The following is a 25,635-nucleotide window of genomic DNA, read 5'->3' on the forward strand; positions in this document are numbered from 1 at the left end:
ATCATCATCTTTTCTCGTGTCTAGAAGTGCAAAAGGGGTGCTAGAAGAGCCTCCTCAGACATGGCAGCAGTATTCAAGTCTTTGATAGACCTCAGTTTTTCAGTTGTTCCAGGGAAAAGAAGTGTTTGGTGTAAAAGAGGAGAGTTTCTTGGAGGTACCTTTAGCAAGAGAGGAGATTTGGAAGTTGTATTTTCATATCAGATGACATTGGCCAAGAACAAGAAGAATTCAGGATGGAGCCAACAAAGGTAAAATGGAAATGCTGTTGTTTCACCTACAAGAAACTGGGAAAAATTGTTTTGAAGAATGAAAGAAACAATTTTCCACCTTTCAAGGACATGAAGATGATCAAAATACTGTGAATCAGCTATTCCGCTAAGAAGGCTGGAAGTTGTGCACAGTGAAGACATGCAATGTGAAAGAAGTTGATGAATGTAGAGTGAAAGCATCACTAAAAGACTGGATAGGGTTGGATGGTGACTGGAGCACATTATTGCTAAGTAGTAACGGCAATGATAGCTCATTTAATAGAGCAGAGTTTGAGAGCTGTGTAACGTGGGCAGCAAGATAACCAATGAAGGATGAGTGCTGATAAATGGCAATTATGGATTAGGTTAGAACTTTTTTTAAGGTGTTGGCTAAATTGAGAGTTGAAATCAGCATCCATAACTTTAGAAGTTACGAATGTAAGGATAGTAATTAGAAGAGTATGACAGATCACCTTTTTTAGGGATAGGATGAACATGAGCGACTTTCCAAAGAGAAGTAAAGATGGACTCCCTGGGAGAAAGGGCCATTCACGAAATTGTATGTAGCTAGGGACTGTGGGGGGCTGTAGTACTTTAGTTTTTTGTTAGTGAACCTGTTGGGTTTTTACCACAATTTGACAGCTTCATTGTCATTTTTACTGATACCAACTTTTATTTCCAGATTTTTAAAAACTGAATTCAGATTCTCAAATTGCCATGGTGGGATTTGAACTCGCATTCTCTGGATTATTAGTTCAGGGCACTGGATTAGTAGTCCAGTAACATAATCACTACACTACCATACTCATTTTTACCAAGAAGAACAAGGTTTGAGTTGGAGGGGAAAAGTGCATCAAAAGTCAGCTTTTTCTTTAGCAGAGCTAGCAACTGTGTAATTGGAAGGAAGGAGGGATGGAAACGAAGAGCCAAAAGTTACGGGAGACAGCTTTGGCAAGAGACCAGGAAGAGTGGCTGCTGGAGCAGTTGATTCTTTTCAATGAAGTATTCAGCAGTCGAATGCATTTAGCTGGTTGATTTCAGAAGTTATGAGCATAGTTAACGTTGACTTGGGTTGCTTCAGACTGATCAAGACACCAGGTGCGATTGGTATGATTGAACCAAGAGGTAGTATCAGATCTGATGCAGGGAGAAGAGTGAGGCAAGCAACAAAGATCAGAAAAGTGAAAGCAACAGTTGGACCAGAGAACCATACCTTAACAATTGCAGGACAGAATCAAGAAAATTATCGAGAAAAAAATAAATCCCTATTCGATTATTAATAATTAGGTATCTTCCAGGATTAGTTTTAATGCCAAGCATTGTAGTGAACCTATTATATTTGCGACACCATCGCACCTGGTGTCTTGATCAGTCTGAAGCCATCTAATAAACCAGGTTAGAGATCCTGCCAAGTGCACTACAGCAGGGTATGGTAGTATAGTGGTTATGACACTGGTCTAGCAACCCAGAGGTCGAATTCGGATCCTTCTGTGGAAATTTGTGTAATTGAATTCAATAAATTTGGTAATTTGAGGACTAGTGTTGGACAAGTTAACCATGAAAGTTGCCAATTTGTCATAAAAACCCAACTGGTTCACCAGAGTCCTTCAGGAAAGAGAAGGGTACCTGTGACACATAGCTGGTCCAGCCTATACCTGTCTCCAGTCCCGTACTACATGGTTGATTCTTAATGCACCTTTCACTGAGAACAGTGCATGTTCTGAGTTTGTGAGCAGTGCCAAGGGAAATGCACTAATTTGATCAAATAATTTTACAGGCCTTTTCATTTATTCATTGTATAATTGTGATAGTGTCCACAATTTTTAACAGACAACTTCACTATTTGTGGTTATCCTTAGGAGTCCAATTATCTAATGATTTCTTGTCGGTTTTTCAAATGTGAAGCAAGTATCAAATTCTGTTTCCTGATATATAAATTTTGTATTTTTATGTTTTCAATGATGCATATATGCATTTGATGACCCTTTAAACGGCTGAGTTCTGTCTCATACTTCATTATCAAGGTTTTGATTGTATGCAGCTATGACACCACCTTTTTACATGATGTAAGGCTATAGCATTTGGATCTATTATTTAATGTAACATATATCCATTCATTTTGGAATGTGAGTTACAAGTTGCAATGGTAGTGGCAAGATGGTGCAGAAAATACTGTTTTTAAATTGTATAGCCCTGATGTAGACTGCTAATCCATGATTGCTAGCATGGCATTCAGCATAGCAATTCCACTGTTGATGTTGGTGCACCTCTCTGGAATTGTGCTCGTGAGTACTTTTATTTGATTTATCGGTCATTGCCTTCGATGTCTCCAAAGCTCGAGCACCACATATCAAAACAAGTTACCATTCTATAATTTCCAACAAAACTATGTTCATCGCTATCTAGTTTCTTCAAGTCGCTGTATCTGGGTTCTACTCCTGTTTCATTGCTAAAATTACCTCAACTGAACCTGATTTCCTCCTCTGTGACAAACACTTCTTTTCTCCTAAGGACCTTTATAAAGGTCAAGTCCATCTACAGTTTGAATGCTGCTGCCATATCTGGGAAATGCTTGCAGCACCTTTCTCACACTCCTGGACAAGATACATTTGTTTGACAGATGGTCCATTTCTAGCCTCCATCCCTATCTCCATTGCAACTTTTCTCTTCTTTTTCTGTCTTATTGTTACTACCGTGGCCTTTGCTATTTTGAGCTTTCGTCTTGTTCTTTGTAACCTGCTAATACATCATTCTGCACAATCCTCCATCCTTCAAAATTTTGTGAACAAATTACCAGCATAATTGAGCTTTCAATTCTAATAAAATGGATGCTAATGAAATAATGAAGCTATTATTATGCAGCCTTGAACTGGCCTGGTTAGGTAGTTGTGCTGATAACTATTGATTCTGGTAGGAGATGCTGGAGTGTTGATTCCTTATTGATAAATACTACGTACTCTGGTTATAGAATAGCAAACACTTATTCTTTGGGCCTTGTTGGTAATTTGTTCACAAATTTGTTCAGTACATTAGGTTAATGTTATTTTATGTGCAAAGTAACCCATTTGTTAGCAGCATGCAGTGTTCACCATTTATTTTTTAAAAAGCTTGGTCAATCTGCCAGCTACAAATTTAGAGGTTTGGACTTTTGCCCTTTTAAATCCTATCATCCACACTTCCTTTCCCATGTCACCTAGAAGTTTTTGGGGTGAGTGATGGGAAGAGAAGACTAGTCTCTACTTCTCCCTGGCAAATCCACCATGATGTGCCTGTGCACATAACTTGCAGGCTACATTACCCTCCTCTCCCAATCAAGATGTTGGTATGCCGGGGAAAGCTGAAGGAAGAAAAAATTACTAAAAGTGCCTGAGTGTTGAGATATAAGCTGGGATTTCTAACTCAGTCATTGATAGGTGTATATCAACACCACTATATGCTGACTTAGCTCAAATGGTCATTAGCAAAAACAAGCTAGATATATACCGATGGGCAGTCTTTTTTCTGGTTAACCAGTTAATTAAAATATGTCACCATTTATGGTGAGTTCTTATACTCTTGGCAAAACCGTGATCTGGGTCTTCCATGTTTAGGAAATTCTTGTACATACTGCATTAGGAAAGAAAGAACAAACGTACATTTGCACAGTGCCTTATCACATCTCTCAGACGTCCAAAACATTTCACATACAATGAATTACTTTGAGATGGAGTCACTGTTACTGTGTAGATTAAAGTGGCAGCTATTTTGCACACACAAGATCCTACAAAGCACAATGAGATGAATGGCTGTTCAGCTGTTTTTGGTGGCGTTGGTCAGGGGAGGAATGTGACTAAGGTCACCGGGAAAACTAGATTGCCCAGTATGTATATAGCTTGTCTTCGCTAGTCACCATTTGAGCTAAGTCAGCATTCAGTAGTGATGATATACACCTATCAATAATTGAATGCAGGCTCATGTGAACACCTCTGTCTTAACCAAATGTTAGCATCTTGATGTGATTCACTTAGATAATGTAGCGCTTGGCAAGATCACAATGGCTTTTTTCAAATCCTTGCAAGAAAAGAGTGGTGGATAGGAGATTAAATACAAAGATTGTTGACTCCCCATCAACATGTTAGTTTTATAGATGTTGATTTTCATACAACTGCACACTCTTACTGTCTCATGACTAAACAGGATTTCTGATGTACACCTGGATTTCAACTCATATGGCCTGGCAAAGTCGTCTTGTATGCACTTTTGTGTTAGCTGTGTGGTTTGTATTGTGTATTTAATACTTTTGTGATGGAGAAGAATGCTTGGCAATTTACTTACTTAAAAAAATGGTTGTCTAAGGTCTGTATTTTACCAACACAATCTTCAAGTAAAGTTTGACTTTAAGTTAGGGTAAATGCTTGGCTGGCCTAAATTGAAGAATATAAATTAATAAATACAATTTAGAAGAAAGGGTTCTTACAAACAAGCAGTTGTGTAATTATTCCAATATTAGAAAAAGTAGTCAACAAGGTTTGTTGTTTTAGCTTTTTAATGAAAGGTTTAAATAAAAAATGAACATACAACATCTATAGTGACTAAGAAAATTTGCCTTCCAAGGCACACCTAGAAAAGGATATATAAAACTTTACAAATATTTAACCTGGTAGAGATTGAGTTTGAATAATGTTTAATATTTTTTATTTCTAAGAAAAGTGTTTATAAAGTTGACTTGGGTAGAAAGGAGGAAGTGAGCAGTCTTCACATTTTGCGGTGTCCTGCGTATGGCAATAGCTCTTTCCAGTCCAGTCTAATAAATGAGTTTTTGATATCTGGTTTGCCATAGCGAGAAACAGAAGTGAAGCTTTCTGACTTGTACATGAGAAACCACTTGCCTTAGAATTCATTGTTTCCTTGCAGGTTTATTGTTGGGAATGGTCTTCTGTTGACAAATGATATTAAAATTTAATCAACTTATTGTATAAACCAAATGTCAAAGTCCTTTTAACATCCATTAGAGGACAGTAGCTAACTTTTTTTTCTCCCTTTTTATGTATATTTATTTTATAAATTAGATTTTAAATACGACTTGATGGGTGAAAATTACAGCACAGGAATTTTAGGAAAATTCCATAAATTGCATGTCTCTAGCATCTGTTCACTAATTGGTTAAATTGCCAGAAAGTTTTGATAGTTTTGCCATAGAAACTTGGATAGGAAGAAATTGTATTTATATAGCACCTGATGTCTACAGGACATCCCAAAGTGCTTCACAATCAACGAATTATCAAGTGCGGTCAGCTGTTACATAGGATATTGTGCCCAATTTGAACGCAGTAATACTCCATAAACAACATATAAGATAAATAACAAGTTAACCTATTATTTGTTGTGTTGCGTGGGAAAGGAATGTTGGTTAGGAATAAATCCCTGTTCCTCCTCAAATTGTGACATGGGATTTTCCTCAACAGGCAGACCTGTTTTTTTTTAAAGTGAATGGGGCAATTGAAATTTTTAAGAGTGAAATAAATAGATTTTTGTTAGGCAAGGGTATCAACGGATATGGAGCAAAGGCAGGTAAATGGAGTTGAGGTACAGATCAGCCATGATCTAATTGAATGGCAGAACAGATTAGATGGGCTGAATGGCCTACTGGCATTAAAAACAAACAGGCATGAAAATTGTTAAGTTAAACGGTGGAAAGGAGGAGAGAAGCACAGAAAAGCTGCTTCCTCATTGGTGCTAGAAAGATGTCACCATCTAAACGATGCTTGTATGCTGAAAAACACATATGTTGCTATTTTTAAAAGCAAACACCAAATGGAATCCTGATTACTTTTAGTGGGTTAATGTATTCGTGGTCGTAATATTCATGGCTGTGGTATACTGCAGTAGCATTCTGACTGCCATACTAGAAATGTCATTTACTCTTGCAACATAGTAATTAATAACATGGCAGGCCTTTTGACATTTAGTCTTTCATTTGTTAAATTCATTTTTATTATCTTCCACTGAACTCATCAAAGCATAGAGGAGCCCCATGTGTTTGTTTTATGGCCCTTCAGCAGCTTATCAAATTTTTCCATTTACTTTTCTACAGGCATCTGTTCATGACTGATATAATTAGGATATAAGGGCTGCACTCCCAGCAGGGAGCTGTGCTGGTCGTAGAATCATGGCTGCATTGTTGTAGCCTTATTTTTGACCCATACTCCCTTCGAGCACATCTTCACAACTGGGAGTTTCGGATTATGGAATTAATCAAATATATCCGATCACTTCTTCTTTTATTAAGTAAATCTGTCCAGGAGGAAGCAACGTGTTGTGTCTAGCAGATGCATTCCAAACACCGATTTATTTTAATGGCCCTTTTCATTAAACTGTAAAATTCTGCAGCTGTAATAGTTTTTTTTTGTTAGCATATGCACAAAAGCATTTAAATTAAGTACTGTCTTCTGCCGTTGTACTTATGCCATGCAGCAGTGGATGCTTAAATTAGAAGTGAAGGTCTTTTTGAACCACATTGTATGTTAGTAGCTTTGTAAGAAGGTGAGGGTTGGGACAAATGCCAGAAGGATATTTTCCCCCTTGCTCAAGAGTTTGAAAATCATGTCATGTCATCGCTTATTTTTTTCTATCGCATTCAAATTCTTCTACTGCCATAATGCACGATTCATTGTTATCATAGATATCACTATCCAAGATGCCACGACAGGGATATACATGTTTGATCATAAAAAGTGCATTTTTCCATTGGAACGTTTCCATCCACCTTGCAACCATGTGATTTTTCTCCAGTACATAACACTGATAGTCGTCTTTTCAACTTTCATCTCAGTTCTTTTTCTTTGTCAACACACTCCAGCTGCTGCTGAGCATTAAGAACATGTTCATCATACTCACCATTTGCTTGAGTCTTTCAGTAGATTAAAAAAAACAGTTCAATTAATAGGTTATGGAAGCTTTTGCAAGTGCATGTCTCTGTGCATTTTTCTTTTAATTCATTTATTTCTGTTGTTTGGGTTCAATGATCTGATCTAATATGATATAACATCTTCAGAGCATTTCCTTTTATTAATTTTAACATTTCCTTTTATTTTAACATCTGGATTTCACAGTTGCTTATTAGGCTACTGGTTAATTACAGCAGCCACCATGAATGATTGTTATTTATATTGTATCTTCAAATGTTTCATAACTTCTTGCAGTACCTGTTCTGATTCATAATCCCATGAAGGCTCATTTGAGAACAATTAGACCATTGGAAAATGTTCTTGAAAAACAGAATTGTGTTCCTCGATTCACCACACTTTTTACCAAGACCTTGGAGTGCAGCTTACACAAGTGCCAGAAAGAGAACTGAGCAGGGACTGTGACCAGTCCTCTGTACACATGGATTGAGTCAGTCTGCACTGGCTAAGCAGGTTGGGATGATGATGATGCAGGCTCCTATCAAGATAGACTGGAGCAAAGTATTGCTTGCTCTTTCGTGGGGAGGAAAAGAACTTCTGTATTGGGTGAAACCTCCACAAAAGGAGCTTTGGCTGGCACTTTAACAAAGGAAGTGTCACCTGACTCACTTCCTGAATCAACCTTGGCCCTGTCTAGTTATTTTATGTGTCACAGACTCCAATCTAAGTTAGCTAGCAAAACTAGTTTTCTCCATCATCTCTTCCTGTCATGCATGTATCAGTTGTGACTGACACTCATGCTGATTTAGATTCCCTGCTTAAGGGAGAGCTATTGGCCAATAAATTCCTTCATTTTAAAATGTTTCTGAAAGAAGACTTCAACTTCAACTGCATTGATGTGGAATCTGGTGTGTCTGATGGGTGACTTTATAGCTGTTGGACCCTGCCAAGTCTGTCATCTAGAACAAATGCCTTCCAAGATTTTGGATGAGCTAAGGCAGTCCAGCAGTTTCCCTCAGCTGTCCATGAATCTCTTGGAAGAAACTGTTTTTGTATGCATTTGATCCATTTCCTCGTGAATGATTTTTAAGAAATAATCCTGGTATAACGTATTAACTAGAAGACAGGACCTTTTGTTAGAAATAAAGGGCTAGACGGGATATGTCTTCAGAGCCACTATTTGATGGCATGGTTTTTGAGAGGAATGATTCAGTAATGCAATGTTTCCTTCCTCGTGTAATAGGTTGACATCCAGAAAAGCTTTCAAATTTGCTTCCCTTTAATATTTTGTTTTCAATGAGTTTCTTCTTGCCAGAATAATTCCTTCATTCATTAACTGTAAAACAGTGTCCCAGCCATGTTTTACTGGTAAACAACTTACTTCATTGAGGTTTCACGCGACAACCATTGCAGCTTCACACTCTTATCTCAGTGTGAGAATACCGGTGGTTTCAGGCTTCTGAGCCACACCGTTGAGCCTTTCACTCATCCCATTATACCACTAAGAACTTGAAGCTTGACCTCTATGATTTTGTCTGACCAATCTGAACACATGCTGGGTGTGCTGTTAATTTCCTGAGTTCACAAATGATCACACCTGTGTTTATCCCTAGTGTCTAAGTTTTGTCTGCAAACATATGCTTTCTCTTGAGTGAAACAATAATTTTGTTTGACATTTTAAAAGCCTCGACTTCCCGTATAAAGAGGTAATTGTTTATTACTATTTTTAAAAATTAATTCTTGGGATATGGGCGTCGCTAGCAAGGCCATTTACTACCCATCTCTAATTATTCAACATGATATAATTAAGAGTTGCAGGTTGTATGTACAAATATAAATGAGTTGAGAATTGGCAAGGAGTGTAAAGGCCTACTCTAAACCATGGACCGATATGCAGAGTTTCTTTAGACTATCTACAAGTCAGCTAAATGGAGTAATCTACTTAGTTTCTCAAAGCATTTCTGTCTGGATTTGAGACCCCAGGATGATTATTGCTATGGCAATTCTGGCCTTAAAATTTTCGGTGTTTTTCTGCTTTCCTTGTACTGCTTCAATGTAATTCATTTGTATGTGGAAGTTGAAAGAATGAGAGAGAGTGTTGGATTATCTAGAATCAGAATTGTCGGCCTTGTTCTTTGAATGTACTTCAACCTTCACATGCAAAGCTTCCTACCTTCCATCTTAAATGCAATAGTGGATTGCACATCGCTATAATACATATTTTACTGAGGCAACATACTATGTGACTGACAGAAAACAAAAATATTACACACTTTACTGTAACTGAAAGATTACTTCAGAAAATGCTTAAGATGCAAATAATTTATCTCTAAAACATTTTACTCTGTTATATGCATATTGTATTTGAAGTACATTTTTTGATCTGTAAATGGGTTTGCAGTATTTGCTTAAGATGTGAGTTTTTGTTGTGTGTAATCTTCCCTCTTCAAAATTTTTCTTCTTTATTTTCATGCTTGATGACTTCCCCTTCTGATGGTAGATTTGTAGTTCTTACTGAATTGTCTTGGTGCGCTGACTTACATTGGCTCCCAATCCGGCAATGCCTCGATTTTCAAAAATTCTTATCCTTGTTTTCAAATCACTCCATGCCTCGCCCCTCCCTATCTTTGTAACCTCCTCCAGTCAGTCCTACAAGCTTCCGAAAGCTCTGCGCAGCTCCAACTGTGACCTCTTTCGCATCCTTGATTTTAATGGCTCCACCATTGGTGGCCATGCCTTTAGCTGCGTAGGCCCTAAGCTCTGGAATTCCCTCCCTAAACCTCTCTCCCACTCCTCCTTTTAAGGCGCTTCTTAAGACCTACCTCTTTGACCAAACTTCACCTGGCCTAATATCTCCTTATGTGGCTCGGTGTCAAATTTTGTTTGCTAACACTCCTGTGAAACGCCTTGGGACGTTTTACTACCTTAAAGACGCTATATAAAGGGACATTGTTGTTGCTGCCGAGTTTTTTTTTCCCCACTTTTTTAAGGCTTTGGACCTTGAATGTCATTTGCTTTCGTCTAGATCTGGCTAACTGACCCTGAACTCCGCATCAAAATGCCTCATGAATTTCCCTTTTTGGCCTCGGCACAAACCGTTTCGCTGAGCAACCGCAAAAAATACCTCCTTAACAAAACAACCCCTTTAGCTAAAATTTTTGTTCCATGGCTTAAATTGTATAAGATCATTTTCCCACCAGTTTATGATTGTAGTTTTTCCTACATGCCTATTTGTGAAATTAAGCACAACAAACAAGCACAGCAACTTTAGCAGATAGTGATTCTTTGAGCCAGTCAGGTGCAAGTGTGACGGACACCTTGCCTGTGTGAAACTCAGCCGACGTACACTTTCCTAGGGATTAAAGATGTACGTAAGCCGACAACTTATAATTATATAGATGGAAAATTCAACTGTTTTAAAACAAAATGAGGGCTTCATTTCACTAGTTTGAATAGTTTGCTAACAATAAATACCGTTACATAATGAGGATTTTTGAACATTCCCATGATCTAATAAATATTCATTAATGTAAGAATATATTTTAAGATGAAATGGGATAATCTTCCTCAGGCTGCAATTTAATCATCCATGCACACATTAGTGTGACAAAATGGACATTCTTCACTCATCAGAGTGTTCTAAAATATTGTCTTGCCTTCATCTTTCGGTGCAGCATTTAACATTTGCCTCAGAGCTTTGTCATTGAGTTCGAGTCCCAGCAGCAGCCAACACTGCAAGGCACTTATTATAAATAGCATCTCTTCTTAGTCTATGTGCTTGGTGGGGTGCTAGAAAACTGACAGTTCAATCCATCATGTACTGATCTCTCATTTACCTGCTAAGCAATCTGCAAAGCATCACGGTCATCTAGAAGCTGTGGAAGAACCAGTGGAATTTGAACCTGTTCTGACGTTGAAGCAGCGTTATTGAATGCTGCAATCTAATGTACGACAATTGAAATCAGGGGAGAAGTGTCTTCTGTCCACAAATCCTTTGTGACTGTCTCTCAAAATGTGCAGATGTCTAGATATAATTCTGGATATGACATATGCAATGTGAGTGTTGTGCAATCAAGGTTTCATTGCTGAAACATTCAGGTAGCAAATATTGGCAGAATTTACATTTGTATTTACTAAGGTTCATTACTGTTGTGCTATCTTACTAAATTCTGTTACGTGGTATAGTCTGTATCATTATTACAAACGTGGTTTGATGAAAGCATTTTAATGCTATTCTTAAGCTTTTCCCTCTCCAATTTCCATTTGTAATTAATTTAACGCTTCAGTATTATATTATAGCTACACAATGGTAAAATACTTAGCACTAGCGCAAACACAGTCTTAAAATTATCCACAAACACTGAAATAACAAATCAAATTTGCACTGAAGCTATTTTATTGCTATGTATATGTATGTAAAATCAAGCCCTCTTGATGCTTGCACGTCTCTCTATGCTTTGAGACATTTTGGCTACTTCTGAATGATTTTCACAATCTTATGTTCCGTGGGACGATTTTTACAAGCATTTCTGGCTGAAATGTAGTCTTACGAATCACTTAAATAACTTCAAAATTAGGAAAAATATACTTTGTGATATATACAGTTAGGCATATGCTGAAATACTTGGGAGTTTGTAACAACTAGACTTTTCCACATACAATGCAGATGAAGAATAAGTGCTACAGTTGATTTAAAACTATTATGTTTTGACTGGGAGGAGAATATTGAATATTGAACATGCATGTGTAACAAGTGTGTTTTTAATTCGGAAATCTATACTTGCTTCACCTGAATCTATGTACAGTTAGTTCATTACAGCTTGCTAAACAGACCAAATGACAACATATTTTCTTACTGGCTTTATTCCAGGAGTCATACCTTTGTTATTTTTCATTTGACGTGAGTTAAAGCTAGGGAAAATAATAGATCTGTGACTTACTAGAGAGATTTCTTTTCTCATCTGTCATTCTTGTAGGTGCAGGAGAATGAACTCCTAAAGGATTTTTGTACAAACTCTGAATCAGCTGTTCTGTTTTATGAAAGATGTCTGCCTTACTATAAAAACAGTAGATGCTGGAAATACATAGAATACCTAACCTGTTAACCTGTCATTTCTATTAACAGATGTTGATGGAGCTGTTCTGCATTGATTTCAAATTCCCAGTATTTGCAGTTTTAAAAAAAATTATTTGGGCTGCCTTGATATATTCTTTTAAAGTTAAACTTCTTTTGGTAACAATAATTTTATTACAATATCTTACATTGTGATTTATTAATATTGTAGAGAATCTAATAAAGTATATTTAAACTGCACTTTATTTTAGCTAAAAGTTGGTTTGCTAATAGTGTAATCGTAATTTAGTTTTAATTTGAGGTTATGGTAACTAGACCGGACTCTTGATAGAAACATCATGACAGGTATGAAATAATTATACTGCCTTTTTATGTTTCTATTAAAATGAAACTTGCATACTTTCAAAGTCTTCGAAGTCCCAAGTATTTCAGCATCTATCCAACAGAATGTATATATTTCACAATGTGCACTTCACCTTGTGAACAGTTATTTGATATCCTTACATATACGCAATGGAGTAACTACATGTATGTTTTAAGGTGACTGTTACGAAGCATTAACATTCAGAATCCTACTATTATAGTTTTTTCTGCCCTTATTTATTTTGTATAACAAATATATGTATTTACCATTTACCTTCATTTGGAAACAATGGCAGTTGTTATGGTCCAGTGTATTCTTAGGCCATTAAAGTGTGGAAAGATTGACATTGAGTGCACAGTTTTAGCTTTGACATAAGCAAGTAACAGGATATTAGGTTGATTTACTGAGGGATGCTAGTCCTTTGGTAAAATGCCGGCCTGCAGTGCCCACACGTTTTAGTATATGGATTTTAGTGTCCAATGTTTAAATGGAACAATTTTTTTCCCACGAGATTTATTCAGAAAAAGCTTTGGTTCTTTCTTTGGTCTGAGTAGATAAAGGCATTGCCTATTGTCATTCTAAGCTATATAGACCAAAGGGAAGAATTTGCAAGGTTATACCACCTGTTTTGAGCTACTGCCCAAGATGGTTTTCTACCCCGTAGACTCTCACTGGGGTATCGCTTCCCAAGCTTCAACAAGTTTTTGGTCCGTCGCTCAAGCGGCCATTCTTTGGTGTGAGTCAATCCTAACAGCATTGTGGGAGAACCGTCACCACACGGACTGCAGCGGTTCAAGAAGGCGGCTCACCACCACCTTCTCGAGGGCAATTAGGGATGGGCAATAAATGCCGGCCTTGCCAGCGACGCCCACATCCCGTGAACGAATAAAAAAAAATGTATGTGCGAGCAGGGGTCTGAGATAAAGTTTCAACATTGTAGGTCCTATTATACGCATCATATTTGTGTCAAGCAAGGCTCCACATCAGCAGCGGAGCCTCACAATTTCTGCCATCGAAAGGCCTGTGCTGAGTTAGCTGATCTCAACCAGTGCAGTGGTTGGGGTTCCAACTCCTCATTGCTTTCTAGTAACTGTTGCTGGAAATTGCATGTGTGGGAAAGTCAATGAAGACAGAATTGGATTTGTCTGTGACGCCTTCAATGTTCAGATGGCCTGCTGAAGTATAGTGTTGACTCACACCAAAGAATGGCCGCTTGAGCGACGGACCAAAAACTTGTTGAAGCTTGGGAAGCGATACCCCAGTGAGAGTCTACGGGGTAGAAAACCATCTTGGGCAGTAGCTCAAAACGGGTGGTATTGCATCGGGCATCCAAAGGGCAAACTTTCACAGCTGGTATCCGGGTCCAGGTGTTCTTTTACTTCAGCTGCTTAATGTTGATTCACATGACACCATTATGCTTTTGTGCATAAATACACTCCACCTTTCCATGAGAATAACTTTGGGATCCATTCAAGAAACTTGTTAGGATGCTTAATCATTTCTCATAAGCAGTGTATGTTATATCTTAGTATTCTAGAGAAGGAAAAGATATTTGATGGCAGGCTCCTAAGTGTTACAAGCATTGTTCTTAGTGTATGATACCTGCCCTTTGATATGCAGAAATGTATATTTGTATCAAGGGATCTGTCGAAATGTTAACCTGTTATGTACTTTGTGTGGAACCGCCTTGATTTTTCTCCTTTTTCTACAATACATGTTTTTGACAGGAATAACCCGATTTGACCTACTTGGAGACTTTGGAAGATTCAATTGGCTTGGCAATTTTTACATTGTACTCTCATACAATCTGTTATTTGCTGTGGTAACGACCCTGTGCTTGATCAGAAAATTTACATCTGCTGTAAGAGAAGAACTGCTTAAAGCTTTAGGTAAGGGCCAATATCTGTTACCTCTGAGATTCAATAATAAAACTAGGAAACTCAAAATCTTTACTTTTCTGTACTGCTAATACTCCTTAAACACTTTTGTGTGCTTGACATTAAAAGAAATTGATCCACCTAACTCTTAGGCTGCAGTTACACTGTAACTACAGGTCTCAGATCAGTATTGGAGGGAGAGGGGGGTGGTGAAAGGTACCTCCATCAGACCTGAGTTACACTGCCCATTATGACTACCTATCACTGCAGTTCACACTGGAATGCTGCTCACTAAGTGGCTAATATTAATGTTGGAAGAGAGCAGGAAGTAGCACCTACTTTCTCAAAACATTTTTTAAAAAGTTGAAAAATAAGGTTGTAAAGTCTGTGGACTCCCATGGGCTCCCTGGACACTTGTAAGACGTGACTTTATACCGGGGTGGAGTTGTACTCCAGCCGGCGCACAACTGAAACTACTGGTGGGGTTTTCGCATCTCCTGGCCTTAGTACTCGGGTCTAATTCCTGCGTAATACTGTCACCTTTGTGTCATTGTGGGCCCAAAACTGCTTTCCATCAACTCAAAAATAAATTCTAATAGTACCCTGCATTTATAGATGTTCCTTAAAATATTTGCTTTATTCTAGTATAACAAAGACATGCATTTCCATAGGATGTATTGGAATGATTACAGAGCAGCAGTCTGAGGAGTTCAAATGCTCTTGTGGCTATTTCATTTCCTACATTCCTTCCTGGGCACAAAGAGCATTCTTAACTCCATATAAATAAAAATTGCTAATTTATTTTATTTTGGTTGTGAAATGCTGCTACAGTTCTAAAGAATTTATTTACTTAAGGGGCATAAAATTGCTTTTTATTAAACGAGGATAAATTTCTACACACTCCACCTGAACATCCTGAACTGTGAATTGCCTACCCCATTGCCACCTGTACTGCCTCCAAACATAATCATTGAGTTTCTTCATCAGAACTCCTCATTTCAAAACTTTAAGTTTTATGAATTGTAGTTGAACATGCATTTTCTATGAACTTCTAGTACATTAGTATTTTTCCATTTTAGTCTTGTGTATTATACAAAGATGAAAATAAAAATAAAAATTAATTATTAAAACATGTCTCTTTATTTAGTAGATATCTTAAACTGAATAGAAACACTTTTAGTTATGTTCCTATGATACTTGTCTTTTTGTTTAATCTTATTGCCAAAATAGTGGACATGATTAGCTAACTAGTTTTAACAGCAAAAAAACTGATTGAAATGCAGGAATAATGCTTGTACATCATTGCTTAAACTATTTGCTGTGTACAGACTCAAACAATTTTTTTCCCCCTTCTCCAGGTCTGAATAAGCTACACCTTTCAAATAGGACACAAGAATCAGAGAAGGTCCTGCATTCTGCAAATGGACATCAGAAATCATTCTGAGATGAGAAATCTGACATCATTACAGGCAACTTTCGGAGGGCAGACAATTCAGTCACATAACATTCCACTTTCTCCTTCCTTCCCTCCTCCCCCCCCCCCCCTCCCCCCAACCAGCTCCGAGTCTTGACAGTCATTTATTTTTGGCTGCTACTAAGAGTCAGAGAAGGTTTCTGTTGGAAAATGCTGTCCGAGAAATGCACAGGATGTAAATGTCTGGGACTCACTGCATTTCACCAAGAGTCTGAGGTTCTACTGAATGTGCTTTAGCTTGGACTATCATGCTGCATTTAGACTAAATTCAACAAATCACCTGATTATGATTTGGGATCCCTTTGGGAGTGATTTAGGTTTCCTTTGGGGGTGATTGCTCAGTCTGTCACTGAAGCACTAGTAAATCCAGGCCAGTATCACTTCTGGAAAATGTACCACCAAGAGAAATTATGTTGAGATGTCTTGGCATGCAAACAAGCTCTTCCAGTGAGCTCTGGAATTCTGGCTGCTACTTACATTGACATTGTGGAGCTGTTGCCATTTGCTGCTTTTGAACAGAATCCCTAATTTTCAATTGAGCCAACCTGAACTCCATCGTAGTGCAGGTAACTTTCAAATCTGCAGTCTGAATGCAGCAAAGTTAACTTTAGCAGAAAAGAAATGTTTAGTTTGTTGCCGAAACTCTCTCGTGGCATTATGACATCTGTTTTCAATCTTCTGTTGTGAAACAAAAATTAAATCGGTGTGCTTTATTAGTGAATAAAACCCAAACAGGATTAGTGTAGCTATGAGGTGAGTGCCCCTTTTATACCAGCAATTGGAAACCAGTGCACTTGCAATTTCCCTGTACAGTCCAGTTGCCAATGGTGAACTGATCTGGATGCTGGCAAACCTTTCTTGGCAGGTGGCCTCCTCATGATGCTTGGAGAAACTAGTTGCAGTGAAACTGCTGTCTGGTTTTTCCATTCTGGTTTACAGATTGTAGAGGCTGGGAATATATATTCAACCGTTAGGAATTATAAACACAAGATTGATATTCCTATGCCACAGCAATAGAGTAATAAATTACGTTGGTATCGTGAATCTTAAAATGTCCACCTACACTCTCAATAAGTTTTGATGTCATTATGCATGACATTATTAAATAGTTGTGGCAGAGATGATTTCTGGAGGAGGCAGGGTTGCGATTTGAAACCAGATAAATGACCACAAATTATGCAGACGAAGGATTTAAAGCACAATGGTCCTGGATCAATGGATTATTAATTGTTTGCCGAAATCCATTCCTAATGTCTTTCCTGTCACCATTTCATTCTTGGTTCACTGCTATTGTTGTGTGATGCTGTGGAGCTCGGAGTGAAAAAATTCCAAGGAGTGGATAACGCTCTTCAAAACCATTATCATTTAACTTTTTTGAAGCCTAGGTTAATACAGAAAGGGGATTAAAAAAAAAATCCCTTTTTAATGTATTAAATCCATAAACAAGGTTTAATGTTTTATAATAGTTAATTCCTAGCATGAAATGACTCTGTTCAGCACCTGAAGGGAAACTCCAGAAGAATGACCCAAAGAAGCATATTACTAAAACCAGCATTAGAAAAAAACTGCCTCTGCAGCAGGCAAAAATAAAAGTCCACCAACATTTGGCAAATATGACATACCCTTTTTTATCTTCACAAAATATCCTCCATAATGGTGATTTTATTTGTGATGTTAGTCATGCCAAAACAGAATCTTTTCCTTTCCTTCCCCCTAACATGTTCTCCACTCTTTCCCCCCACCCCCCAATCCCCTCAAAAACCATTCTTTTGTTTTTGTTCCTCCTCTTCCTTTCTACACAACAGATAACAGGAATAACTCGGGCTGATTTACTCCCCTCCCCATCTATTTTTGTGTGTCAGCTTGGCTCAGTTGTTAGCACACTCCCTTCAAAGGCTCAGAGGGTTATGGGTTCAAGCCCCACTGCAGACTTGAGCATGTAATCTAGGCTGACATTTCAATGCAGTATTGAGGGAGCGCTGCATTGTCAGAGGTGCCATCTTTCAGTTGAGATGTTAAACTGAGGCACTCTCTGCCTGCTCAGGTGGGTGTAGAAGATCCAATGGCACGAGTTAAAGAAAAGCAGGAAGTTCTCCTGATGTCCTAGCCAACATTCATCCCTCAACCAATACACCAAAAACAAATTATCTGGTTCATTCATCTACTGTTTGCTGTGCACAAGTGCGATGCCACGTTGCCTACATAACAATAGTGGCGGTACTTAAATTAACCTGTTGATTCGAAAGTGGTTGGGATGTCCTGAGGATGCGATAAGGTGCTATATAAATGCAAGTTTATTTGTTCTTCGTTCCCCAATATACTCATTTCAGGCAAACTGATTAATGGCAAGTAAAAACATGTATTAATTAATGCCCAATAATCTGTTTAGGTGATATATTTGAGTTTCCCTTTAATTCTGTTGAAATTGTTTTTCGGGGTCCAGGATTGAAAGGTTGAAAAAAAGTTTGTTTTTTGCGTTTATTAAAAGAGCTGAACGCTAGTAAATTTACGCAATGATACTCTGCACTCTTATCTGAACAGATTAATTTGATTGGGTGGAGGGAGCCGAAGAAAATTCTGTTCACTTATTAGTGGAAAATGAAAAATGTTCCATGTTCTAATATCATTACCCTGAACACTGAAACAATAAGGGCACTTGTCATAGTCTGCTGTCAGAAAACTGGGTACAACGATATTGACTATAACATTATACAATTGTAGCCTGTATCATTCTAGGGAGATGTGGTGTGCTCTTCAAATTTATTCGAAGACTATGCTCACATTCTTCAGAGTTCTGCAGACCTTGGTTACCTTGCATCAAGGTTAAAAACTAGTTCTGTTTACATTAGCTGTGATCTGTTTTGATAAACCCATTTATGTAGATTCTAGGCTGAAAAAAGAAGGTATGTAGTTATGAAGTAATTAAACTGAAACAGTAGCTGAATGAAGGCTTCATTTACCAGTGTCTGACAATCTGAACATTGCTTTTAGGGAAAGAACAGCAAGAATTAGACTTGAAATGTATTTTATGTTCATAGATCTGCAATAAATTGCACCTGGTCTTTTGAATGAATTGGGGAATTCAAAAATGTTTTCAAATTAAGTCTTGTTGAACAGGAAAAACAAAGCCCATTTGTGCTGCTTTGACTGATTTGCAAGTTTTGAAAACTTTGAATCATTTCAATATGTTGGTGAGTGATTATACTTTTGTCATGTATGCTATTTTTTATCATTTACGTTCTTTTTAGTCCAAATTTTCCTTCAGTAAAATTAGCAGTATAATACATTGCATATTTTGAACTTGATTTCTCTTCATTGCCATTCATTGTTTCTTAACTGCAACGCTGGTCATATCTGGTCAGTGTGGTTATGATGGTTCATTGCAGATAAAGCCTCCGAGGCTATGTTTCCAGTCCTCGGTGATGTTAATTGGGTGCACAGGTAGGTTGCCTTTTTCTTATCTGAACCCAATAAAATAACATGAGGATTGTTGCTATAATGAAACCACTGAGTTCATAGAGCATTTTCAGGACGATCAGCAAACACTGGCTTATATCCATCCTACATATTGAATCAGTTTTAAGGACATAAAGTATGAACGGTGAGAAAGCATCGAGCCCATTCCATTTACTTTTGTTCAAGGTACAATCAATTTTTGTGTGAACTGATCTAACTAGATGCCAAAATCCAGACTGCTGCTCTGAGCATTTCTTTTTAGTAAAGATGCAAGTGAAGATATGTTAAGAGGCTTCGACTTGTTGCAGTCATATATTTTTGCAGAGTGACTGATGTGACATTATCACTTGAGATGTTTGTAGGATCTAAGAATGCTGTTTTCTCCTACCCTTTAAAAATAAGCTGTTACTTGTTGTTATTTTATACAGGTTTCATTTGCATTCAATATTTTTATTTCCCTGTGAGAGGAGAGTAAGAAGGAGTGTTTAATCTGTTGAATTTTAAGGCACTTTTACACCAGAGGAGTGCAGCATATTGGCAGGCCCACAGTTGTCCCTTTGTCAGCTGCACTGTTTTAAAAAAAAATTATGAAAAACAGTAGTGTCATAGACAGAGGTAAATGTGGGCGTATGACTCTATTAGCAGGTTATGGTCACCAGTTCAAGAAAAGTTAAATGCAAGGAGCTGGTCCATGTGTTTGCACTCTACGTCAATATATTAGATAGCAGAGCACAGCTTGATTATGGAGGCCGACACCCAATGCATTGAAGAGGATAAGCACAGAGGTCACTATCTCCAAATATGAATTTAAAAATGCCAATAGTGAGAGTGCATAGTGAACAGGACATGGGCTAATTACCAACATACAATTGATCTGCCATTAAAACAATAAATTGTGAATGCTAAATAGCAAGCTAGTTATAGTAACAGATAGCTGTTAAGCTGTTTTAATATTTTGTTAGTGACCTTGGGTCTTGTGCAATTGCAGCAACACCAAAGTAATCTTGCCAGATTTGGTAGGAATGACACCCTGAATACCTGTTTTTTTTTTGTCACTGAGTCTTCCCAGCCTCTGGTCTTAGCAAACCTGGCAAGTTTACTTTGGTGTTGCTGTCGAATGCAAGAGACCCATATAGCAGAAGGCAGTGGCCCTGGCACGATATAAAAGCAGCTTTATTTAGTTTCACCTACTAGATCTGGTGAACTCCTCAGTTTTATTTTGTGTTTAAGCATGATGTCATTTTACTCAGACATATATGCAATCATTTGCACAGTGACCAAAATGGCCTACACTTATGGTGTCATGTGAATCAGGCAATTACAAACTTTCCAGTTTCTTACCTACAAAGAGTTTCTTTGTTAATGACAAATTCACTGTGATTTGCTTCTTATCTCCCAGTTCAATATCATTTTTGTGAGTGTGTTTTCTGATCACATTTTTGTAGCAACATTCATGTACATTATGGTAGTGTTCATTACAGTAAATTGCATCTTTATTGTCTTGTGCACTGTGATCTGACTTGTTTTTTATAGAAATATGTTTTTCTGTCACATTGTAATTAAAAGGAAATGCAAAACACAGATCATTTTGGTATGTTTGCATAAACCTTATTAGAATATCCCATTTTGTGCTGCCAGTAATATTCCTGTTGGGTAAAGGCCATATTTGTAACTGTGCATGCAAGCATGTAATTTACCTGGCACACATGCCCATACTTACCTATCCATTGTGAGATTACTGGCATAAGATAGGCACATACAGTGAGCTCATTTGAAATGTATATATAAATCCAATCGATGCAAATGTGAAATACTTTGATAACTAGGCTGTGAAGCAACACTTAAAATTGTTTTCTTTTATGAGCATTATTCTGTCTGGGAGAGAATGGTGAATTGGCAGCTGTGCTTTTTTTTACAAACTATAAAGTTGTAATTACATCTCTGCAATGAGTTCTGTTTGTTTAAGTTCTAGGTGTGCACTCCATTACTTTCAAAGGAACCTCCTCTGGTTATTTAAATTGGCATTCTGTAGCGCTACTTAAAACAATGTTGATTTTTCTGAACATCTTTTTATAAGTTTAAATAAAACAGATGGTGAAACTAAATTTGATTGAAGATCAGGCAGGTTGGATAAGTGCGTAAAAAAGGGAAATACATTTTCTTATGCTCAACATACAAAATGTTAGGATGATGTATGATTTCCAGGCAGTCGCAATTGTACTGCATGGTATGCATTATATTTTATTTTGTTTATCATTGGGTACTGATATGCTACATGGAGTCTATAAACAGGTCACGACTGTAGGTCACTATACTGGATAAGACTGTTCACAAACAAAACAAAAGCAGTTGTTTTCTTACATTATTTTACATGGCTACTAGAAGGAACTTGTTTTAACTCTGTCATTGTTATGTGTTGGAAAGAGCTGTGTGCATTTGTGTCAGGATGGCTTCGTGCTCAAGTGACTGCATTTGATGCTCTTTATGTCATTGGGCCACATGTTTGCAAACAAAGGAGAAAAGATTTGCTACTTTTTCCTGAAGACTGCACACCTTTAATTTGTATTGGAGAGGTACATAGTTAATTTTGCAATTGGAAAAAATTAGACTATTGCGTAACAGAGGTACAGAAACATTTAACTGAGTTACACGGATTCTCCAGTGATTGGTTTGGCGGTCATTTTGCTCTTCATTCTAAAGACTTTTACCATTTTTAAATTTAAATCTGAAGAGGTTCCATACAAATTAAATCTCATGTTAGGAATGGCTGTGGAAGATTGGAGGCACAGTGAACACACTAGACATGAATCCAGCCTCAACTGGTGGAATGAAAGTCTCCTCTGTCTGTCGGCTGCTGGGAGCTTGGGTTGTCCAAATTCAGTACTTTGTGGGCATGAGGTAATAGGACAAAATGGCCCTTAATTTGGCAAGAAATTGCAACTACATTCAGAGAACAAAGGGATAGCTGGTGCAGGATATTGAAATGTCACACGGTGCAGTTTTGTGTACATCTCTGAAATTGATGCTAAGGTGTAGAGTGAAGGGAGCTTTATGCTGTGCTATAGCTGACCTAGATGTAGTGTAGAACTTCGTCTTTCCATGGGTGTTAAACATGGCAAACTTCAATACTCCAGATACCCAGAGGTGATCTGTTCCCACCCCAAAAAAAGTAATTGAAAAACAAAAACATATTGAAAAACAAAATGACATACTATGTCAATAGCTACTGGAACATTTATCATCTGCCTTTGGTTGGGAACACTTCTTGTAATTATTTGCGTTGACTCTTTGCTTTAAGCATTTGGAACATCACTTACAGTTTATTTTATTACGGCACAGAAGGAGGCCATTTAGCCCATCGAGCCTGAGCCGGCTCTCTGCTAGAGCAATCCAGCTAGTCACACTCCCCCGTTCTTTCCCTGTAGCCCTGCAAATTTTTCTCTTTTTGAAAGCCACAATTGACCCTGCTTCCACCACCCTTCCAGGCAGTGCATTCCAGATCCTAACCACTTGCTGAATAAAAAAGTTCTGAAGGTAGCAATGCAGTTTTGAGTACTAAAATGTAGGAACTGCTATAAATTGTATGAAATTTCCCTTTTAATATTTTTTTTTCTGCCTGCCTGCCCCCCCTCCCCTTGTAGGGGAGAAGGGTTACTATTGATTTCTTGCCAAGCAAAAAAAAGCCTGGATACTACCTTTTCATAATTATATATTTTATTTTGGTAGCTCCCTGAATGATGCTGTAAATGCTTCTAAATTGACAGTGCACTAAAGATCCACAGTTATTACTGGTATGGCTTAATGTTCACTTATTCTAAAATTAATGTCTTATATTAAAATTTAAGGAAAATAGTGACCTCTACAATCAGAAATGTCCAAAAACTAACTCTTCATAATAACCATGTCTTGTAAGAACAGCCAAAAGAACTGCCCATTTGAAATGATAGGTAACAAAAATCCTCTTTTTATCATGTTAGTTTACTTATTCTTCAGCCACTGTCAGTTAATATTTTTAACATTTTTGTTCAGTTTTCATAATCTAAAAGTGCAGTCATTTCCTATAACTCAAAGAAATACTGCTTGATGTCCAAAAGTGCCCATTTCAAGAATGTTTACATAAATGGATTTATAACATGTTGTTCTAAAGCAAACAGTGTTTTGTTCTCATGCAGAATTTATTTAGACATAATTTAGAGAAAGCAAGCAGCTGCCAATTCATTAGTTAGGCTGTTCATTTTGATATCTAGGATACATATCCTAGATGTTACAGCTGTTGTTATGTTGCATGTTAGTACATTTTCATTGTTAGCACTGAGAGAATGTATCATCAACATTGTACTTATTATGTTTATAGTTTTTTTTGTAAAATAGGTTGTAATCAAAGTTTACATTGTAGCTCCTTTTGCGTTTACAATAAATTCAATGAACTGTGTTTAATGTGCATTTTCATATCCTTTACACAATCTGTCAAAAACCATAGAAAAATACAGTACTTGGAAGATAGATGGATTGTTTAGTTAGAGCAGTATGAAACAGAATCATGCAATATGGGGATAGAAGCAAATGTCTGATAATTGAAATATGGCAATCAGGAGGTCCTAATTGGCGGGAAACTGAGACAGATGATCCAAACCATGCCATCCTGGAACAGCTGACTATTGTGCCTTTGAAGATCTTTAGAAAATAATGCTCGTGTGAACTATTTTTGAATAAACAGACTTTAGTACAGACCGACAAAAGGCCATTCAGTCCATCAGGTCTGCCTTTGCAATCAATTTACACTATTATGGATTCTCCCCAAAATACGTAAAACAGACTTTGATTTATCATCTCTCTCAAGCCCAAGAATGAATTTTAAAAAAAACTTCAGTGCTTCACACAATGTAACTTGCTTTTCATCTCCTTCAGGAAATTACGTATAGGTAAAGCTACCGAGAGGAGAAAGCTCTCAAATGTCTTGCTAACTCTAAAGATAGATACACCAGCAAATAATTCCACGATGTATCCTTCGAAGCCTCTGTCCACAGCCCATCTGCTGCTAAATTCCTCAACCTTGCCTTTCTCGCCTTCAGACTCAACTATTCCAATGCTTTCCTGGCGGGCCTACCATCCTCCACCCTCCGTAAACTACAGCTAATCCAAAACTCTGCTGCTTGTATCCTTTGTCACACTAAGTCCTGCACACCCATCACCACTATCCTTGCTAACCTACATTGGCTTCCAGCCCCTGAAATTTACAATTCTCGAAAATCTCTTAAAAACTTACCTCTTTGACCAAACTTTTGGTAACCCCTCTTAATATCTTCTCCTTTGGCTCGGCATCCATTTTTTTTCTTTAAACTTCTGTGAAGTGCCTTGGGGCATTTTTCTGCATTAACTATATTAATGCAAGTTGTTTGTTGCGGAATAGTAGTCTAACATTACAGTCTGCATTATCCATCCCTGAATAGTTATATTCCAGTTCCTTTGCTACTCCATCTACAATTTTGGGACTAGGGAAGCATTTTACAATAGCAATGGGATGGTGCATTCATACTTGTTTTTATTTAATTCCAGTAGGGAGACCCAGTGTAAAATACATTTTTTTAAAATGCTTTTGTTTTAAAATACTGTGTTGAAATTGATTGTATGTAAAAGAACTATAACAGTTCTGTTGCATAATTCCTTATAATAATGGTTGTATGTTCATTCTACTGCATCTTAAAACACGGTTTTTCCTCATTCATCACCTTCACATTCTGTGTCAGTATGATGGTTGGAGAAACTGACTACTCCTGAATCTTTGAGACCATTTCACTTGGAGCTGTATGACTCCTGTCCCAATATACGGCACCTCTATGTTGATTATGTCCAGGATTTTTCCCCCTTGTTGGCACTAGTCGCATTCATGCTCTTCACACGAGTGGAAAAGTCCAGACCATACTGTACCTGTATTTCAGCCCGTGGACTTTAATTGCTTTTAATGAAGTCTGTTTGGATTGAGACTCAAATTTATTGAAGTATTTTTCAGATAGGCTAAGGTCTACCTTCAAAATATGCATTAACTGTTCAAAGGCCTTTTACAATTGGTACCTTGTGCCAGACTAAGATTTATTTTCCAAGTTGAAAAAAGGCTCCAGCAACTTGCAGAATGTGATGGTTGAAACTTCATGGTTAGTATTTTTGTTTTCTCATAAAATGTAACACTTCCCCCATTGCCATATATGTGGAAATGCCCAAGGAACATCAGAAAATGGGACTGCCTTCAATGTGATCTAG

At 37.5% G+C, this 25,635-nt stretch overlaps 1 protein-coding gene across 1 annotated transcript in view; it reads left to right on the top strand.

Annotated features, from left to right (window-relative positions):
- lmbr1 (limb development membrane protein 1) overlaps window positions 1-23,809 on the top strand; it is a 189,594-nt gene extending 165,785 nt beyond the window's left edge. Inside the window, exons 16-17 of the mRNA XM_068008238.1 lie at window positions 14,298-14,459; window positions 15,806-23,809. Coding sequence (XP_067864339.1) covers window positions 14,298-14,459; window positions 15,806-15,891 — 248 coding nt within the window. The 3' untranslated portion in view covers window positions 15,892-23,809. The remainder of the gene's footprint in view (window positions 1-14,297; window positions 14,460-15,805) is intronic.
- Window positions 23,810-25,635: the final 1,826 nt, after the last annotated feature.

The sequence above is a fragment of the Heptranchias perlo genome, chromosome 2, assembly GCF_035084215.1.
Source record: "Heptranchias perlo isolate sHepPer1 chromosome 2, sHepPer1.hap1, whole genome shotgun sequence".
NCBI lineage: Eukaryota > Metazoa > Chordata > Chondrichthyes > Hexanchiformes > Hexanchidae > Heptranchias > Heptranchias perlo.